Source organism: Oncorhynchus mykiss, chromosome 2, assembly GCF_057628025.1.
Source record: "Oncorhynchus mykiss isolate SJ-2025 chromosome 2, ASM5762802v1, whole genome shotgun sequence".
Lineage (NCBI taxonomy): Eukaryota > Metazoa > Chordata > Actinopteri > Salmoniformes > Salmonidae > Oncorhynchus > Oncorhynchus mykiss.
This window is the reverse complement of record NC_143023.1, coordinates 25,350,159-25,366,217: the sequence shown is the minus strand read 5'-3', so window position 1 is coordinate 25,366,217 and position 16,059 is coordinate 25,350,159. Positions and strand designations below refer to the sequence as shown.

Sequence of the window (16,059 nt, the reverse complement as noted above, 5' to 3'; positions counted from 1 at the left end):
GGTCAGAAGTTTACATACACTAAGTTGACTGTGCCTTTAAACAGCTTGGAAAATTCCAGAAAATTATGTCATGGCTTTAGAAGCTTCTGATAGACTATTTGACATCATTTGAGTCAATTGGAGGTGTACCTGTGGATATATTTCAAGGCATACCTTCAAACTCAGTACCTCTTTGCTTGACATCATGGGAAAATCAAAAGAAATCAGCCAAGACCTCAAAAAAATAATTGTAGACCTCCACAAGTCTGGTTCATCCTTGGGAGCAATTTCTAAATGCCTGAAGGTACCAAGTTTATCTGTACAAACAATAGAACGCAAGTATAAACATCATGGGGCCACGCAGCCGTCATACCGCTCAGGAAGGAGACTCGTTCGGTCTCCTAGAGATGAACATACTTTGGTGTGAAAAGTACAAATCAATCCCAGAACAACATTAAAGGACCTTGTGAAGATGCTGGAGGAAACAGGTACAAAGTATCCATATCCACAGTAAAACGAGTCCTATATCGACATAACCTGAAAGCCCGCTCAGCAAGGAAGAAGCCACTGCTCCAAAACTGCCATAAAAAAAGACAGACTAAGGTCTGCAACTGCACATGGGGACAAAGATCGTACTTTTTGGAGAAATTTCCTCTGGTCCAATGAAACAAAAATAGAACTGTTTGGCCATAATGACCACCGTTATGTTCAGAGGAAAAAGGGGGAGGCTTGCAAGCCAAAAAACACCATCCCAAACGTGAAGCACAGGGGTGGCAGCATCATGTGCTTTTCGGCAGGAGGGACTGGTGCACATCACAAAATAGATGGCATCATGAGGTAGGAAAATGATGCGGATATATTGAAGCAACATCTCAAGACATCAGTCAGGAAGTTAAAGCTTGATTGCAATCTTCCAAATGGACAATGACCCCAAGCATACTTCCAAATTTGTGGAAAAATGGCTTAAGGACAACAAAGTCAAGGTATTGTTTTTTATTTATTTACTTTTGCACACCAATATCTCTACCTGCACATGACCATCTGATCATTTATCATTCCAGTGTTAATGTGCTAAATTGTAATTATTTGCCTACCTCCTCATGCCTTTTGCACACAATGTATATAGACTCTTTTTTCTACTGTGTTATTGACTTGTTTATTGTTTACTCCATGTGAAACTCTGTGTTGTTGTCTGTTCATGCTATGTTTTTTTGCTATGCTTTATCTTGGCTAGTTCACAGTTGTATATGAGAACTTGTTCTCAACTAACCTACCTGGTAAAATAAAGGTGAAATAAAAAAATAAAAAATAAATAAATTGGAGTGTCCATCACAAAGCCCTGACCTCAATCATATAGAACATTTGTGGGCAGAATTGAAAAAGCGTGTGTGAGTAAGGAGGCCTACAAATCTGACTCAGTTACACCAGCTCTGTCAGGAGGAATGGGCCAAAATTCACCCAAATTATTGTGGGAAGCTTGTGAAAGGCTACCTGAAACGTTTGACCCAAGTTAAACAATTTAAAGGCAATTCTGCCAAGTACTAATTTAGTGTATGTAAACTTCTGACCCACTGGGAATGTTATGAAAGAATAAAAAGCTGAAATTAATAATTCTCTCTACTATTATTCTGACATTTCACATTGTTAAAATAAAGTGGTGATCCTAACTGACCTAAGACAGGGAATGTATACTAGGATTAAATGTCAGGAATTGTGAATAACTGAGTTTAAATGTATTTGGCTAAAGTGTATGTAAACTTCTGACTTCAACTGTACAGTCGTGGCCAAAAGTTTTGAGAATGACACAAATATTAATTTTCAAAGTTTGCTGCTTCAGTGTCATTAGATATTTTTGTCAGATGTTACTATGGAATACTGAAGTATAATTACAAGCATTTCATAAGTGTCAAAGACTATAATTGACAATTACATGAAGTTGATGTAAAGAGTCAATATTTGGAGTGTTGACCCTTCTTTTTCAAGACCTCTACAATCCTCCCTGGCATGCTGTCAATTAACTTCTGGGCCACATCCTGACTGATGGCAGCCCATTCCTGCATAATCAATGCTTGGAGTTTGTCAGAATTTTTAGGTTTTTGTTCGTCCACCCGCCTCTTGAGGATTGACCACAAGTTCTCAATGGGATTAAGGTCTGGGGAGTTTCCTGGCCATGGACCCAAAATATCAATGTTTTGTTCCACAAGCCACTTAGTTATCACTTTTGCCTTATGGCAAGGTGCTGCATCATGCTGGAAAAGGCATTGTTCGTCACCAAACTGTTCCTGGATGGTTGGGAGAAGTTGCTTTCGGAGGATGTGTTGGTACCATTCTTTATTCATGGCTGTGTTCTTAGGCAAAATTTTGAGGGAGCCCACTCCCTTGACTGAGAAGCAACCCGGAATGGTCTCAGGATGCTTTACTCTTGGCATGACACAGGATTGAAGGTAGCGCTTACCTTGTCTTCTCCGGACAAGCTTTTTTCCGGATACCCCAAACAATCGGAAAGGGGATTCATTAGAAGAAATTACTTTACTCCAGTCCTCAGCAGTCCAATCCCTGTACCTTTTGCAGAATATCAGTCTGTCCCTGATGTTTTTCCTGGAGAGAAGTGGCTTTTTTGCCGCCCTTCTTGACACCAGGCCATCCTCCAAAAGTCTTCGCCTCACTGTGCGTGCAGATGCACTCACACCTGCCTGCTGCCATTCCTGAGCAAGCTCTGTACTGGTGGTGCCCCGATCCTGCAGCGGAATCAACTTTACGAGACAATCCTTGCGCTTGCTGGACTTTCTTGGGCGCCCTGAAGCCTTCTTCACAACAATTGAACCGCTCTCCTTGAAGTTCTTGATAATCCGATAAATGGTTGATTTAGGTGAAATCTTACTGGCAGCAATATCCTTGTCTGTGAAGCACTTTTTGTGCAAAGCAATGATGACGACACGTGTTTCCTTCCAGGTAACCATGGTTGACAGAGGAAGAACAATGATTCCTTTTGAAGCTTCCAGTCTGTTATTCGAACTCAATCAGCATGACAGAGTGATCTCCAGCCTTGTCCTCGTCAACACTCACACCTGTGTTAACTAGAGAATCACTGACTTGATTTGATGTCAAGTGGTCCTTTTGTGGCAGGGCTGAAATGCAGTAGAAATGTTTTGGGGGATTCAGTTCATTTGCATGGCAAAGAGGGAATTTTCAATTAATTTCTGGAGTATATGCAAATTGCCATCATACAAACTGAGGCAGCAGACTGTAAAAATTAATATTTGTTATTCTCAAAACTTTTGGCCATGACTGCATACATGGACAGACAGACAGACAGACAGGAATCCTCCATGAGGATACCTCTGACGTTCCAACCAGATTCCTTCATCTCCATTGTCACATTGCTGCACTCTCCACAGATCATTATCCTAACCAGCTGTCTTCAAACTATATCACTCACACACACACACACACACACACACACACACACACACACACACACACTGACAAGGGAGGGAGGGAGGGAGATTATACAGTGTCTTCAAAGCTAACATTTTTGTGGATACAGTATAGAACAAGTGACATCATCACTGCAATGTACTGTATCTATTGGTTGATTGTTAAACCAATGGCTGGATAGGTATTTGGATAGGTATTTGCAAGATGATTGTAATTTGCAGCATTGTTTTCAGGGTACCTAGGGGACATTTGTTTGTTCTGTTTCACTACAAGCTCAGCATATAACATGTTGATAGTCTTATAATACCTAACACAGTAGCCTGCGTCTGTTTCAAGGTGAGGCCTCCATACAGCCAGACATAATAAAGTGTGATTGTGGAGGAAATGGTCTTTGTGAGGCTCCTACACACAGCAGGGCAGAGAACAAAGACAATCAAAGAGAGAGACAGGAGAGCTCGACTTTCCATTTCTGCTGCCAAACAATGGATACAATTAGCAGAGATGGAGTTGGCGGTGGGCCCATTGACTGGAGCAGGATTAGAGAGGAGAGATACCGCTCTGAGGAGAGAGAAGGGAGGACTCTAATGGTACACACACTGAGATATCCACATCTGAATGACTGGGAATGATCCACGCCACACGAGAGACACCCCGTTGAGAGATTGTAGACACACACACACTTATGTACGGGAGCACACACATACAGATGAACACACACACACATTTGCAATTCAGTCTCACACAAAGAAACAATGTCTTAGTTACGACTCTCTTCTTCGATGATAGTCAAGCATGAAAACGCAAATGTCTATTGCAGGCTATAAACCAATACACACACTAAACAGTAACACACACTTGCACGTGCAGAGAATTAAATGTCCTGGACGTACAGTGTGTGTGTGTGTGTGTGTGTGTGTGTGTGTGTGTGTGTGTGTGTGTGTGCGAGAGAGGCAAAAATATAGCCATATGCTCCAAGACTCCATCACCATTATGACAACAGCAGCTGTCATATACCAGATCCTGTCTCTCTCATTCGCACAGTGTGTGTGTGTGTAGATAGGTGATTACGGTCACCTTGGCACCATCGTAAAAACACACACACAAACACACACTACTTCAGTTTGTTCTATCCTTCAGTCTAACCATCTAAGGTTTTCATAACCCTCACTTGTTTGCCTTTGTTTGTGCTACTCATTAGGACAGAGAAACACACAAAGAGCTGAGGATGATTCTGGATCAGGTCCAGAAACAAATCAACCAGCAGGGACACAGAACCCATGCCACTGAGGCTGACAGGAAGTCAGCCGTTTCCTCCCCTCTCTCTCCTCTCTCATGCTCTCCAAGCCCCTCATTCCTCCCCCTTATCCCCATTTCCCACTACCTTCTCCCCCCCTTTCTATCCCCCTTCCTATTCCCCGGTACCCTTGTCCTCTCCTTTCAGAACACATATGTCACTGAGATCCCCTAGGCTAGGGCTGACTGTGTCTATGTGTGTGTGAATCCACAGCAGTATTTCCATGGGATTTCCATTCTTTCGCATTTAGCATGTTGTCCATTATTTTCTCATTGCCTTCCAGTAATATGTCTACTCTATAATGAGGGGGGGTTTACATTATTGATGAAGGTGTCTCCCCTGCCTGGGTGGCTAGAGGGATGGATGGAGGGGTGAATGGAGGGATTTGGAGATAGAGGGATAGATGGAAGTGTGAATGGAGGGATTTGGAGATAGAGGGATGATTTCCTGTGAGGCAGTCTTTGTCTGGTCTGTGGTGCCAGTCTGAGCCGATCCCCTCTGGAAACCAGTCAAACCGCGTGGGTAGTATTTACAGAGCTGGGCACCATGAAAGGAGACTGGCCATATGGTGCTACCGCTTCAGGAGAGGTCTAACACACACACACACACACACACACACATACACATGAGAGACAGAGAGAGCGAGAGAGCAAGCAAAACAGAGAGAGCGAGAGAGCAAGCAAAACAGAGAGAGAGAGAGAGAGAGAGAGAGAGAGAGAGAGAGAGAAAGAAAGAGAAAGAGAGAGTGTGAGAGAGAGAGAGAGAAAGAAAGAAAGAAAGAAAGAAAGAAAGAAAGAAAGAAAGAAAGAAAGAAAGAAAGAAAGAAAGAAAGAAAGAAAGAAAGGAGAGTGTGTGAGAGAGAGAAGAGAGCGAGAAGAGAGAGAGCGAGAGAGAGAGACAGAGAGAGCGCAAGAGGGACAGAGACATACAGAGACAGAGAGAAGCACAGAAATACAAAAGAGTGCTAGTCAGACAAAGCAAAGCCACCTACCGAAGTCGGCCAGTTTGAGTTCTCCAGTGTCAGAGATGAGCAGGTTCTGAGGCTTGAGGTCGCGGTGCAGGATATACCTCTGGTGGATGTAGGACAGACCTCTCAGCAACTGGTACAGGAACAACTGATAGACAGAGAGGAGATCCACCGATAATCATTCATCATTAGATGTAATATCTATGAATGATTCAATCATTCAATTCACGAGTTCATTAGATTCATGAGAAATTTAATTAGAGTAGGCTAATCATGAATCATTCAAACAATGTCGATCATGTGTCTCCAATGGATTTCCAAGTCATCCACTATGCTGTCTCAATAGCAATATTTCCTTGTAACGTTTTTATTTTTTATCCTGCTATTTGTCCATCTAGTATCTACATCTCTCTTCTTCTCCATCTCTCTGGCTGATTCATAGCATTGTTTGGACTCATACGTAACAGAGAAAGGCTATCCGGCACATAGACGAGTCATAACAGCTATTAATCAGTAGGAGGTGTTAATGTCTTCATTCAGCCTCAACACAACACCAGCCCTGGTATATTAACTTCCACAACTCATTTACACCACATCATTTACTCTATAACGCTTGCACGCACACACACTCGCACACACCATCACTCCACTCCCCAACGTCAATACTAGCCAATCAACCCAGAACTCGCCTCCCATCTTTTCCTCAGCTTGGACTATTGACCAGTGATCAAATAGATGCCCTCACAATGACCATCTGATCTCACACATCAATAACAAATAGTGACTGGTTCATTCGAAGGCTTGAGAGGAGATCAATAAATAAACAATATAAATTAAATACATAAAAAAATGTCTGTTCTATTTATGAATATGTCAGAAAAATATAATATTCTGACTTCAACCACCCACAAAGTGGTTTTCAGTTACATTCATATTCTAACAATGGGAAATAGGCGAGAAAATAAGAATCAACACAAAATAAACTGTCAATAAATGTCCTCATATTTACTATTTTTTCTCTGACACAACACCTGAAAACAACATCAATGTCTATGGCTCGTTCAGATCCTGTGGGTTTTGTTCCCTTTGCATCAATCAACCAATAATGAATTCTGAATCTGTGCAATTGCTGATCCTCCATTCCAACATTCCAATCTTTCATTGCAATTTCTCTCTTCCCAGCAGCACTAGCAGGGTCTCGGCCAATTAGGCAGAGCGAAATCCGTGGAGTCCAATCAGGGATCAGTCCTGTCTGGCATCTGGAGTCACCAGGTCAACAGTTTAGCATTCCTCAACTCGGCAGGCGGGCGATATGCGAAACAACACACAATGCTGGAAATTAGCATGAGAAATGTGTGTTTACTCATGTATATCAAAACACACTCGTCAAAAGGCCCTGCCTCATTAAGTGGGCTAGGCAATCAAAAGGTTAGTCATTTATTCACTCCCCTCTCTCTGCAAACGAAACATCAAAACGCTGCTTAAAAATAACTCTTATTGTCGACGACAGGGAAACTGAGAATTCTGTCAAATTAGCATATTACATGGTAGAAAGTAAAGTACAAGGGCAAAGATAGGCTTGGCAACAATAACAGCTTACTGACAAACAGTTTTTGATTAAATGTCTGCAATTTCACGTGAACTTCAAATGATGTTTGATTGGAGTTTAGCTGAGAGCTGGGCTGAGATGAGTGCTTTTGCATGCTTTTCAAATTCATAGCGTATGTCTTTACATGTATGTAAAAGGTTGAAATCTCTATTCCATGTGTAGCCGTAGACTGTAGTCACACTCACTAGCCCACTGTAGTCACTATACTAGCAGGACATTTGGCCACGTGACAGACATGACATCTGCTAGATGACTGGTCTCCCCATCTGGCTTAAAATGCTAAATGCATCACTAGAGTTATTGAGAGAGAGAGAGAGAGAAAGAAAGAAAGTTAGTCTGAGTGAGAATGAGAGGTGGGGAGACAGAGACAGAGAGAACCAGACAGAGAGAGGTAGAACCAGACAGAGCGAACCAGACAGAGAGAGGGAGAACCAGACAGAGAGAACCAGACAGAGAGAGGGAGAACCAGACAGAAAGATGGAGAACCAGACAGAGAGAACCAGACAGAGAGAGGGAGAACCAGACAGAAAGAACCAGACAGAGAGAGGGAGAACCAGACAGAGAGAACCAGACAGAGAGAGGGAGTGGTCAAGAAGGGCAGAGGAATGAAAAGAAAGAAAATCAGGTAGAGAGAAAGAGAGAACAGGGGCAGCGGTGAGAGTAGGATGAAACAGAGGAGGGAGGGGAGGTGAGGGGGTAGAGAGTTTAAGCTGCCTTGCTGGAAAGTCAATAGCAGCCAGCCGCCCGCTCCCTAGAATATCAATAGTGTCACCCCACCTCCACTCCCCTCAAGGGACTTCCACCACATGGATGATACATAATTATGAAATTGTGAGAGGAATTAGGAGAGAGGGATTTTTACACACTAATCATGAACAGATAGAAAGCGACAACCCTCTTCTTATGAGGGTATAGTGGGCCGGGGTGTCAGGAACCTAATGAATCATTAGTTGTGCTATGTACTAATTGCAGTGTGAGTATGTGAACGTGTGTGTGTGTGTGTGTGTGTGCGTGCGTGCGTGCATGCGTGCGTGCGTGTGTGTAAGTGTTATCCTGTACGTGGACGTCAGAGCTCAGGCTCTCCGCTTCACAGCGCTGAATGGGCTTTAACTGTATGGGCTTGACTGTATGGGCTTTGACTGTATGGGCTTTAACTGTATGGGCTTTGACTGTATGGGCTTTAACTGTATGGGCTTTAACTGTATGGGTTTTAACTGTATGGGCTTTAACTGTATGGGCTTTGACTGTATGGGCTTTGACTGTATGGGCTTTAACTGTATGGGCTTTGACTGTATGGGCTTTGACTGTATGGGCTTTAACTGTATGGGCTTTAACTGTATGGGCTTTAACTGTATGGGCTTTAACTGTATGGGCTTTGACTGTATGGGCTTTAACTGTATGGGCTTTAACTGTATGGGCTTTAACTGTATGGGCTTTGACTGTATGGGCTTTAACTGTATGGGCTTTGAATGAATGGGCTTTGACTGTATGGGCTTTAACTGTGTGGGCTTTAACTGTATGGGCTTTGACTGTATGGGCTTTAACTGTGTGGGCTTTAACTGTAAGGGCTTGACTGTATGGGCTTTGAATGTATGGGCTTTAACTGTATGGACTTTGACTGTATGGGCTTTGACTGTATGGGCTTTAACTGTATGGGCTTTAACTGTATAGGCTTTGACTGTATGGGCTTTAACTGTATGGGCTTTAACTGTATGGGCTTTAACTGTATGGGCTTTAACTGTATGGGCTTTAACTGTATGGGCTTTGACTGTATGGGCTTTAACTGTATGGGCTTTCACTGTATGGGCTTTAACTGTTTGGGCTTTAACTGTATGGGCTTTAACTGTATGGGCTTTGACTGTATGGGCTTTAACTGTATGGGCTTTGACTGTATGGGCTTTAACTGTGTGGGCTTTAACTGTATGGGCTTTGACTGTATGGGCTTTAACTGTATGGGCTTTGACTGTATGGGCTTTAACTGTATGGGCTTTGACTGTATGGGCTTTAACTGTATGGGCTTTAACTGTATGGGCTTTAACTGTATGGGCTTTAACTGTATGGGCTTTAACTGTATGGGCTTTAACTGTATGGGCTTTGACTGTATGGGCTTTGACTGTATGGGCTTTAACTGTATGGGCTTTAACTGTATGGGCTTTAACTGTATGGGCGTTAACTGAATGGGCTTTAACTGTATGGGCTTTAACTGTATGGGCTTTAACTGTATGGGCTTTGACTGTATGGGCTTTGACTGTATGGGCTTTGACTTGAGCACCGCGAGTGACAAGAAGATGCCCCGATCTCTCCTGCTATTGGGCTACTTTTGCATATATGTTGTTGTCTGAGTGAGGGAAATGCTGTAAATCAAGAGGAGTGGATGTGTTCTGAAAGATGAGACATTGTTAGAATAAATATCGCTTTGATGTCATACAAGCAAACCACACACCCGTGAGTCCAAATGTGCACTTCACATTTCCATATTTGAAAACTCATGTCATGTACAGTATCAACATACAGTATAGTACCAGTCAAAAGTTTAGGCACAAGGGTTTTTACTATTTTCTACATTGTAGAATAATAGTGAAGACAATAAAACTATGGAATAACACATGTAGAATCATATAGTAACCAACAATTGTTCAACAAATCAAAATATATTTTCGATTTTAAATTCTTAAAAGTAGCCACCCGTTGCCTTGATGACAGCTTTGCACATTTTTGGCATTCTCTCAACCAGCTTCACCTGGAATGCTTGAAGGAGTTCCCACATATGCTGAGCACTTGTTGGATGCTTTTCCTTCAATCTGCGGTCCAACTCATCCCATATCATCTCAATTGGGTTGAGGTCGGATGATTGTGGAGGCCAGGTCATCTATTGCAGCACCCAATCACTCTCATTCTAGGTCAAATAGCCCTTACGCAGCCTGGAGGTGTGTTGTCCAGTTGTCGCGTCTCACAAAGACACGACAGTTGGAACCAAAAATCTCCAATTTGGACTCATCAGACCAAAGGACAGATTTCCACCGGTCTAATGTCCCTTGCTCGTGCTTCTTTGCCCAAGCAAGTCTCCTCTTATTATTGGTGTCCTTTAGTAGTGGTTTCTTTGCAGTAATTTTACCAGGAATTCATCCTGATTCACGCAGTCTCCTCTGAATAGTTGATGTTGCGATGTGTCTGTTACTTGAACTCTGTGAAGCAATTATTTGGGCTGCAATTTCTGAGGATAGTAACTCTAATGAACTTATCCTCAGCAGAGGTAACTCTGGGTCTTCATTTCCTGTGGCGGTCCTCATGAGAGCCAGTTTCATCATAGCACTTGATGGTTTTTGCAACTGCACTTGACGAAACTTTCAAAGATCTTGACATTTTCCGGATTGACTGACCTTCATGTCTTAAAGTAATGATTGACTGTCGTTTTTCTTTGCTTATTTGAGCTGTTCTTGTCATAATATGGACTTGGTCACAACACAACTGATTGGCTCAAATGCATCAAGGAAAGAAATTCCACAAATTAACTTTTAACAATGCATCCTAGTTAATTGAAATGCATTCCAGGTGACTATCTCATGAAGCTGGTTGAGAGAATGCCAAGAGTGTGCAAAGCTGTCATCAAGGCAAAGGGAGGCTACTTTGAAGAATCTCAAATATAAAATATATTTAGATTTGTTTAACACTTTTCTGGTTACTACATGATTCCATGATTCCATGTGTGTTATGTCATAGTTTTGATGTCTTTGATGTCTATCTATAAAATGATACCCACCTGACCCAGATTGTGATTTATAATGGAATGTTTCTGGATTGTGCAAACAACAACAGTAATTGTGTGATAGCAAGGCTGTGTTCCAAACAAAACACTACACATGTGGTTGCTTCAGTTCCTCAATGGCAAAGTAAGAGAGCTCAAATAAGCACCTTATAATTGGTTCTTTCCTTGAGTCAAAACTGCATGGAAATGACTTAGTTTGGAGAGGTGTGTGGCCACTTGGAGATACCAGTTTGACCTCTCACTCAAACCCTTGCAATAATTTTTTCTTAGCTTGCATCTACTCCAAAATATCAATGATTATGCATATTATGTTATTACGGAGTATTTTCAGATTTCGTTATTGACAATTGCTGTGAAAAATGCATAAAATCAACAGTGTAATGTTTGCAAGGGTTTGAGTGAGAGGTCAAACTGGTGTCTCCAAGTGGCCACACACCTCTCCAAACTGTACACAGTTCCTAAGTCATTTCCATGCAGTTTTGACTGAAGGAAAGAACCAATTATAGGGTGCTTATTTGAGCTCTCTTACTTTGCCATTGAGGAACTGAAGCAACCACATGTGTAGTTTTTTGTTTGGATTCAGTCTTGTGTCAGGTGAACTGTCATGACCACACATTTCTTCATATTCTCCAAAATGTTCTCTTTCAATTGCTACCATGGTCATGCATATGCTTTTTATAGTTATTCTGTTAGAAACATTTACATTTGGGCCCAATTTCCACAAGTGTAAAGGGTTAAGTTTACTCCCTGACTTGTCTGCCAACCCACCCTAGCCTCTGTGTGTGTGTGTGTGTGTGTGTGTGTGTGTGTGTGTGTGTGTGTGTGTGTGTGTGTGTGTGTGTGTGTGTGTGTGTGTGTGTGTGTGTGTGTGTGTGCGTGCGTGCATGCGTGTGTGTGTGTGTGTCAGTGGTGGAAAAAGTACCTAATTGTCATACTTGAGTAAAAGTAAAGATATCTTAATAGAAAATGACTCAAATAAAAGTGAAAGTCACCCAGTAAAATATTACTTGAGTAAAAGTATTTGGTTTTAAATATACTTAAGTATCAAAAGTAAATGTAATTGCTAAAATATACCTAAGTATCAAAAGTAAAAATACAAGTAGAAATCATTTCACATTCCTTATATTTAGCAAACCAGACGGCACAATTTCCTTGTTTTTTTTTAAATTTACGGATAGCCAGGGGCATACTCCAATACTCAGACATAGGCAGTAGGGATGACCAGTTATGTTCTCTTGATAAATGTGCAAATTGGACCATTTTCCTGTCCTGCTAAGCATTCAAAATGTAACGAGTACTTGTGGGTGTCGGGGAAAATGTATGGAGTAAAAAGCACATTGTTTTATTTAGGGATGTAGTGGAGTAAAAGTAAAAGTTGTCAAAAAAAATATAAATAGTAAAGTAAAGTACAGATACACCAAAAAAAATACTTAAGTAGTACTTGAAAGTACTTTTACTTAAGTACTTTACACCACTGGTGTGGGCTACAACCTGTACACGGCACCTCAACTTGTAACTGTTATAACAGCCTTTTCGTATATCTGTTGAATGTTATGTCTGTTTTATATACCTCTGCTTTAACTTTTACACCAGTGTTCAAATGGAAAAGTTAACGCTGTCTGATTTAATGAAAGATATTAGCAGTAAAGTTTAGAGTATAAGTGTGGCCAGTAAAACAGTGGATTTCATCTGAGTCCAGATATTCTCTGTAATCTGCTAGACTCCAGGCTGGGCTCTATTGTCTGATATTCCCATTCATTTACTATAGGATGAGACCATGCATCATACTAACAGCATATAATGGGTTATACACATTTCTTATTCATACGGAATATGTGCACACAAAAACACAGAACAAAGGGGACACATTTGTGAATATATTATCATGTTGCCAATTGCTAATTATTTTATTTTATTTAGTCTCTTTAGTAAGCTTGTTTTATCATTGGTTAATTCCAATGCATACTGACTGATTTGGAGCAAAGACAAATCCCCCAAATATGTGTTATTCCAACGGATGTATTTTGTGTTCACATTACTAATTCAAACCCTATCAATAGTGAATGAGAGTCCAATCACACACAGTCATGCTGAACTCAACATCATAGACAAAGCCAACATCTCGTAACACAAACCTCTAAATCTTCATTGCACCTGAGGGGATAATTAATGAAGTATTTTAATTGAATGGAAACCTTGGGAGTCATTGCGAAAACCTCTGAAAGCAGCACTTTACTATATACAGGGGGAGTGAGTTTAGCCCACCAGTGAGTGAAGGAGAGGTAGGATAGTATGTTAAATGAGCTGAGAAGACACTGACGCTCCCATCTGCCAGCTACCGTTCCCCTACCGCCCTGTTCCCCGTAGTAGTTTATCCCAGAAAGCATCTGGGTAGTACTGTCTGTCTTAATGTAGCATGTCATTACTGCATTATCTGCACACATGATCAGGGCATAGAGAGGGGGGAGGAGAGGAGATGAGTAGAGGGGAAAGAGGAGTAGGGAACTCAGGAGTAGTGCTTTGTTGAGTTTGTTGAATATTTTTAGACATGCGCCTTTGTGATGTTACCATTACATTATACTAACCTCATTTATCAATATTCCACCTGACATTGATACTACACTTGACATTGAGGAATAATGCAATAAGGGTAGCTCCTCTTGTACTACATGCTGATTAAATAGGATTTTGACTGTCAACCAATGCCTGCCAGGTAAGGCTGGGTGGTATACCGTATTTACCAAACGTAATTAGCTATACAGCCTAATAATACCAGTATAAGGTGTAGAACCAAATCCGAATGTTGTTTGTGCAACAGTATCTTCTAAATGAGCTATTCCCAAACGGGGGTACGGCAAATAAAAATGGGATTCACATTCCCATTTTTTATTTAAAAAAATTCTAGACATTTTCAAACAGTACATTTAGATTTTCCAAAGGGGCTACACATTTGGGTGAGTTTTTTTTCTCGGCTGAGTAGCCTCGTTTCACTGCCAAAAATAAAATGAAACCATCTAGTGTTCAGAGAAATAACAACACAATGTCAAATACAGGTAGCCTAGTCAAATAATTAACATCCAATCACATTAAATGTTACTCTATTGCGGGAAACCTTCACTCTTGCGCAGACAGTTAGAAACTAAACATGACAATTTGAAAATTAAGCCAGAGGAGTTTATTGAGCGAGAATTAAGATGACTTTCGAGTAATAAGACATGTGTAAAAGCAACAGATTCCATGAATAAGAAGGGGATAGAAGAGAGTCTTATATGGTGAGCTAGGACAGGCAAACCCCATACTATTGTGGATTACTTATTTCTTCCTGCTGCCACAGATATTTTATTTAACTAGGTAACTCAGGTAAGAACAACTTCTAATTTACAATGACGGCCTAGGAACAGTGGGTTAACTGCCTTGTTCAGGGGCAGAACGACAGATTTTTACCTTGTCAGCTCCGGGATTCGATCTACCAACCTTTCGGTTACTGGCCCAATACTCTAAACACTAGGCTACCTGCCGTATATACAGTATGGACAATACTGGAGGAAAAACTATACAGACAATGCCTTCATCAAACAACAATGTTTCACGGCGCATCAGTAACATGGCAGGAGATGTTTTGAAACAATTACTGTTTTGCATACAAGCCAGTGAATTATATGCACTACAGCTGGATGAGTCAACAGACGTGGCGGGCCTGGCAGAGCTTCTGGTATATGTCAGTTACGTTTATTGGGGGTCAATTAAGGAAGACATCCTCTTCTGCAAACCACAGGAAACCAGGTCAACAGGAGAGGATATTTTTAAAGTACTGGACAGCTTTGTGACATCAAATGGACTTTGGTGGTCAAGATGTGTTGGTATCTGTACTGATGGCGCAAAAGCCATGACAGGGAGACATAGTAGAGTGGTAACGCGCGTGCAAGCAGTTGCTCCCAACGCCACTTGGGTACACTGCAGGATCCGCTGAGAGGCTCTTGCAACCACGTACCTATGTGAGAGTGTATTCTCGGCCCTCACTAGCATGCAAACTAAATACAGTCAAAGACTGTGTGTGGAAAAATATTTAAGACTGAGACTCTCTCCAATACAACCCAACATTGCAGAGTTATGTGCATCCTTTCAAGCACACCCTTTTCATTAACCTGTGGTGAGTTATTCACAATGTTTGATGAACAAATAAGGTTTTAAATGTAAGATGGCTAAATAAAGAGCAAAAGTATTGATTATCATTATATTATTATTTGTGCCCTGGTCCTAGAAGAGCTCTTTGTCACTTCCCACGAGCCGTGTTGTGAAAAAACTCACACTCATTCTTATGATAAATAAATGTATTGTATAGTGTGTGTGGGTGGCAGGCTTACAATGATGGCAAAAAGCAACATTTGAGAGTGCGCTGACCCTGGTGCTAGAGGGGGTACGCAGCTGGCCGAAAGTTTGAAGGGGTACGGGATTATAAAAAGTTTGGGAACCACTGTTCTAAATCAAAGAGGAATACTAGAAGTGTGAATATGTAAGCTACATGATGTAGCTTAGAGAAAATATGACATGTAGCCAATGATTATAGGGTTCCCTAGGAAACACTTATCAACACTCTGGTTCCTACCCTGTCACAATAACTCCTCTCAGGCATTTTCATTCATTGTCAAGTCCAACAACACTGTATTCAAAGTGCCCACTATTATATTCTAACTATAGAATTAGTGTCACGTTCTGACCTTTATTTCCGTTGTTTTGTGTTTATTTAGTATGGTCGGGCGTGAGTTGGGTGGGCAGTCTGTTTGTTTTTCTATGTTTTGGGGCATTTCTATGTTTTCGGCCTAGTATGGTTCTCAATCAGAGGCAGGTGTCATTAGTTGTCTCTGATTGAGAATCATACTTAGGTAGCCTGGGTTGCACTGTTTGTTTGTGGGTGATTGTCTATGTTGATGGCTTGTTTCAGCACAGTCCATATGATTAGCTTCACGGTTGTTATTTTGTTTACTGGTTTTGTATAGTGTTCACTA

At 41.3% G+C, this 16,059-nt stretch overlaps 1 protein-coding gene across 3 annotated transcripts in view; it reads right to left on the bottom strand.

Moving 5' to 3' along the window:
- Window positions 1-16,059, bottom strand: part of cdk14 (cyclin-dependent kinase 14) — a 200,833-nt gene that overhangs the window by 106,484 nt on the left and 78,290 nt on the right. For all 3 annotated transcript variants that reach the window (XM_021626100.3, XM_021626109.3, XM_021626106.3), the window contains one exon: window positions 5,703-5,826. In XM_021626100.3, the coding sequence (XP_021481775.1) occupies window positions 5,703-5,826 (124 nt within the window). The remainder of the gene's footprint in view (window positions 1-5,702; window positions 5,827-16,059) is intronic.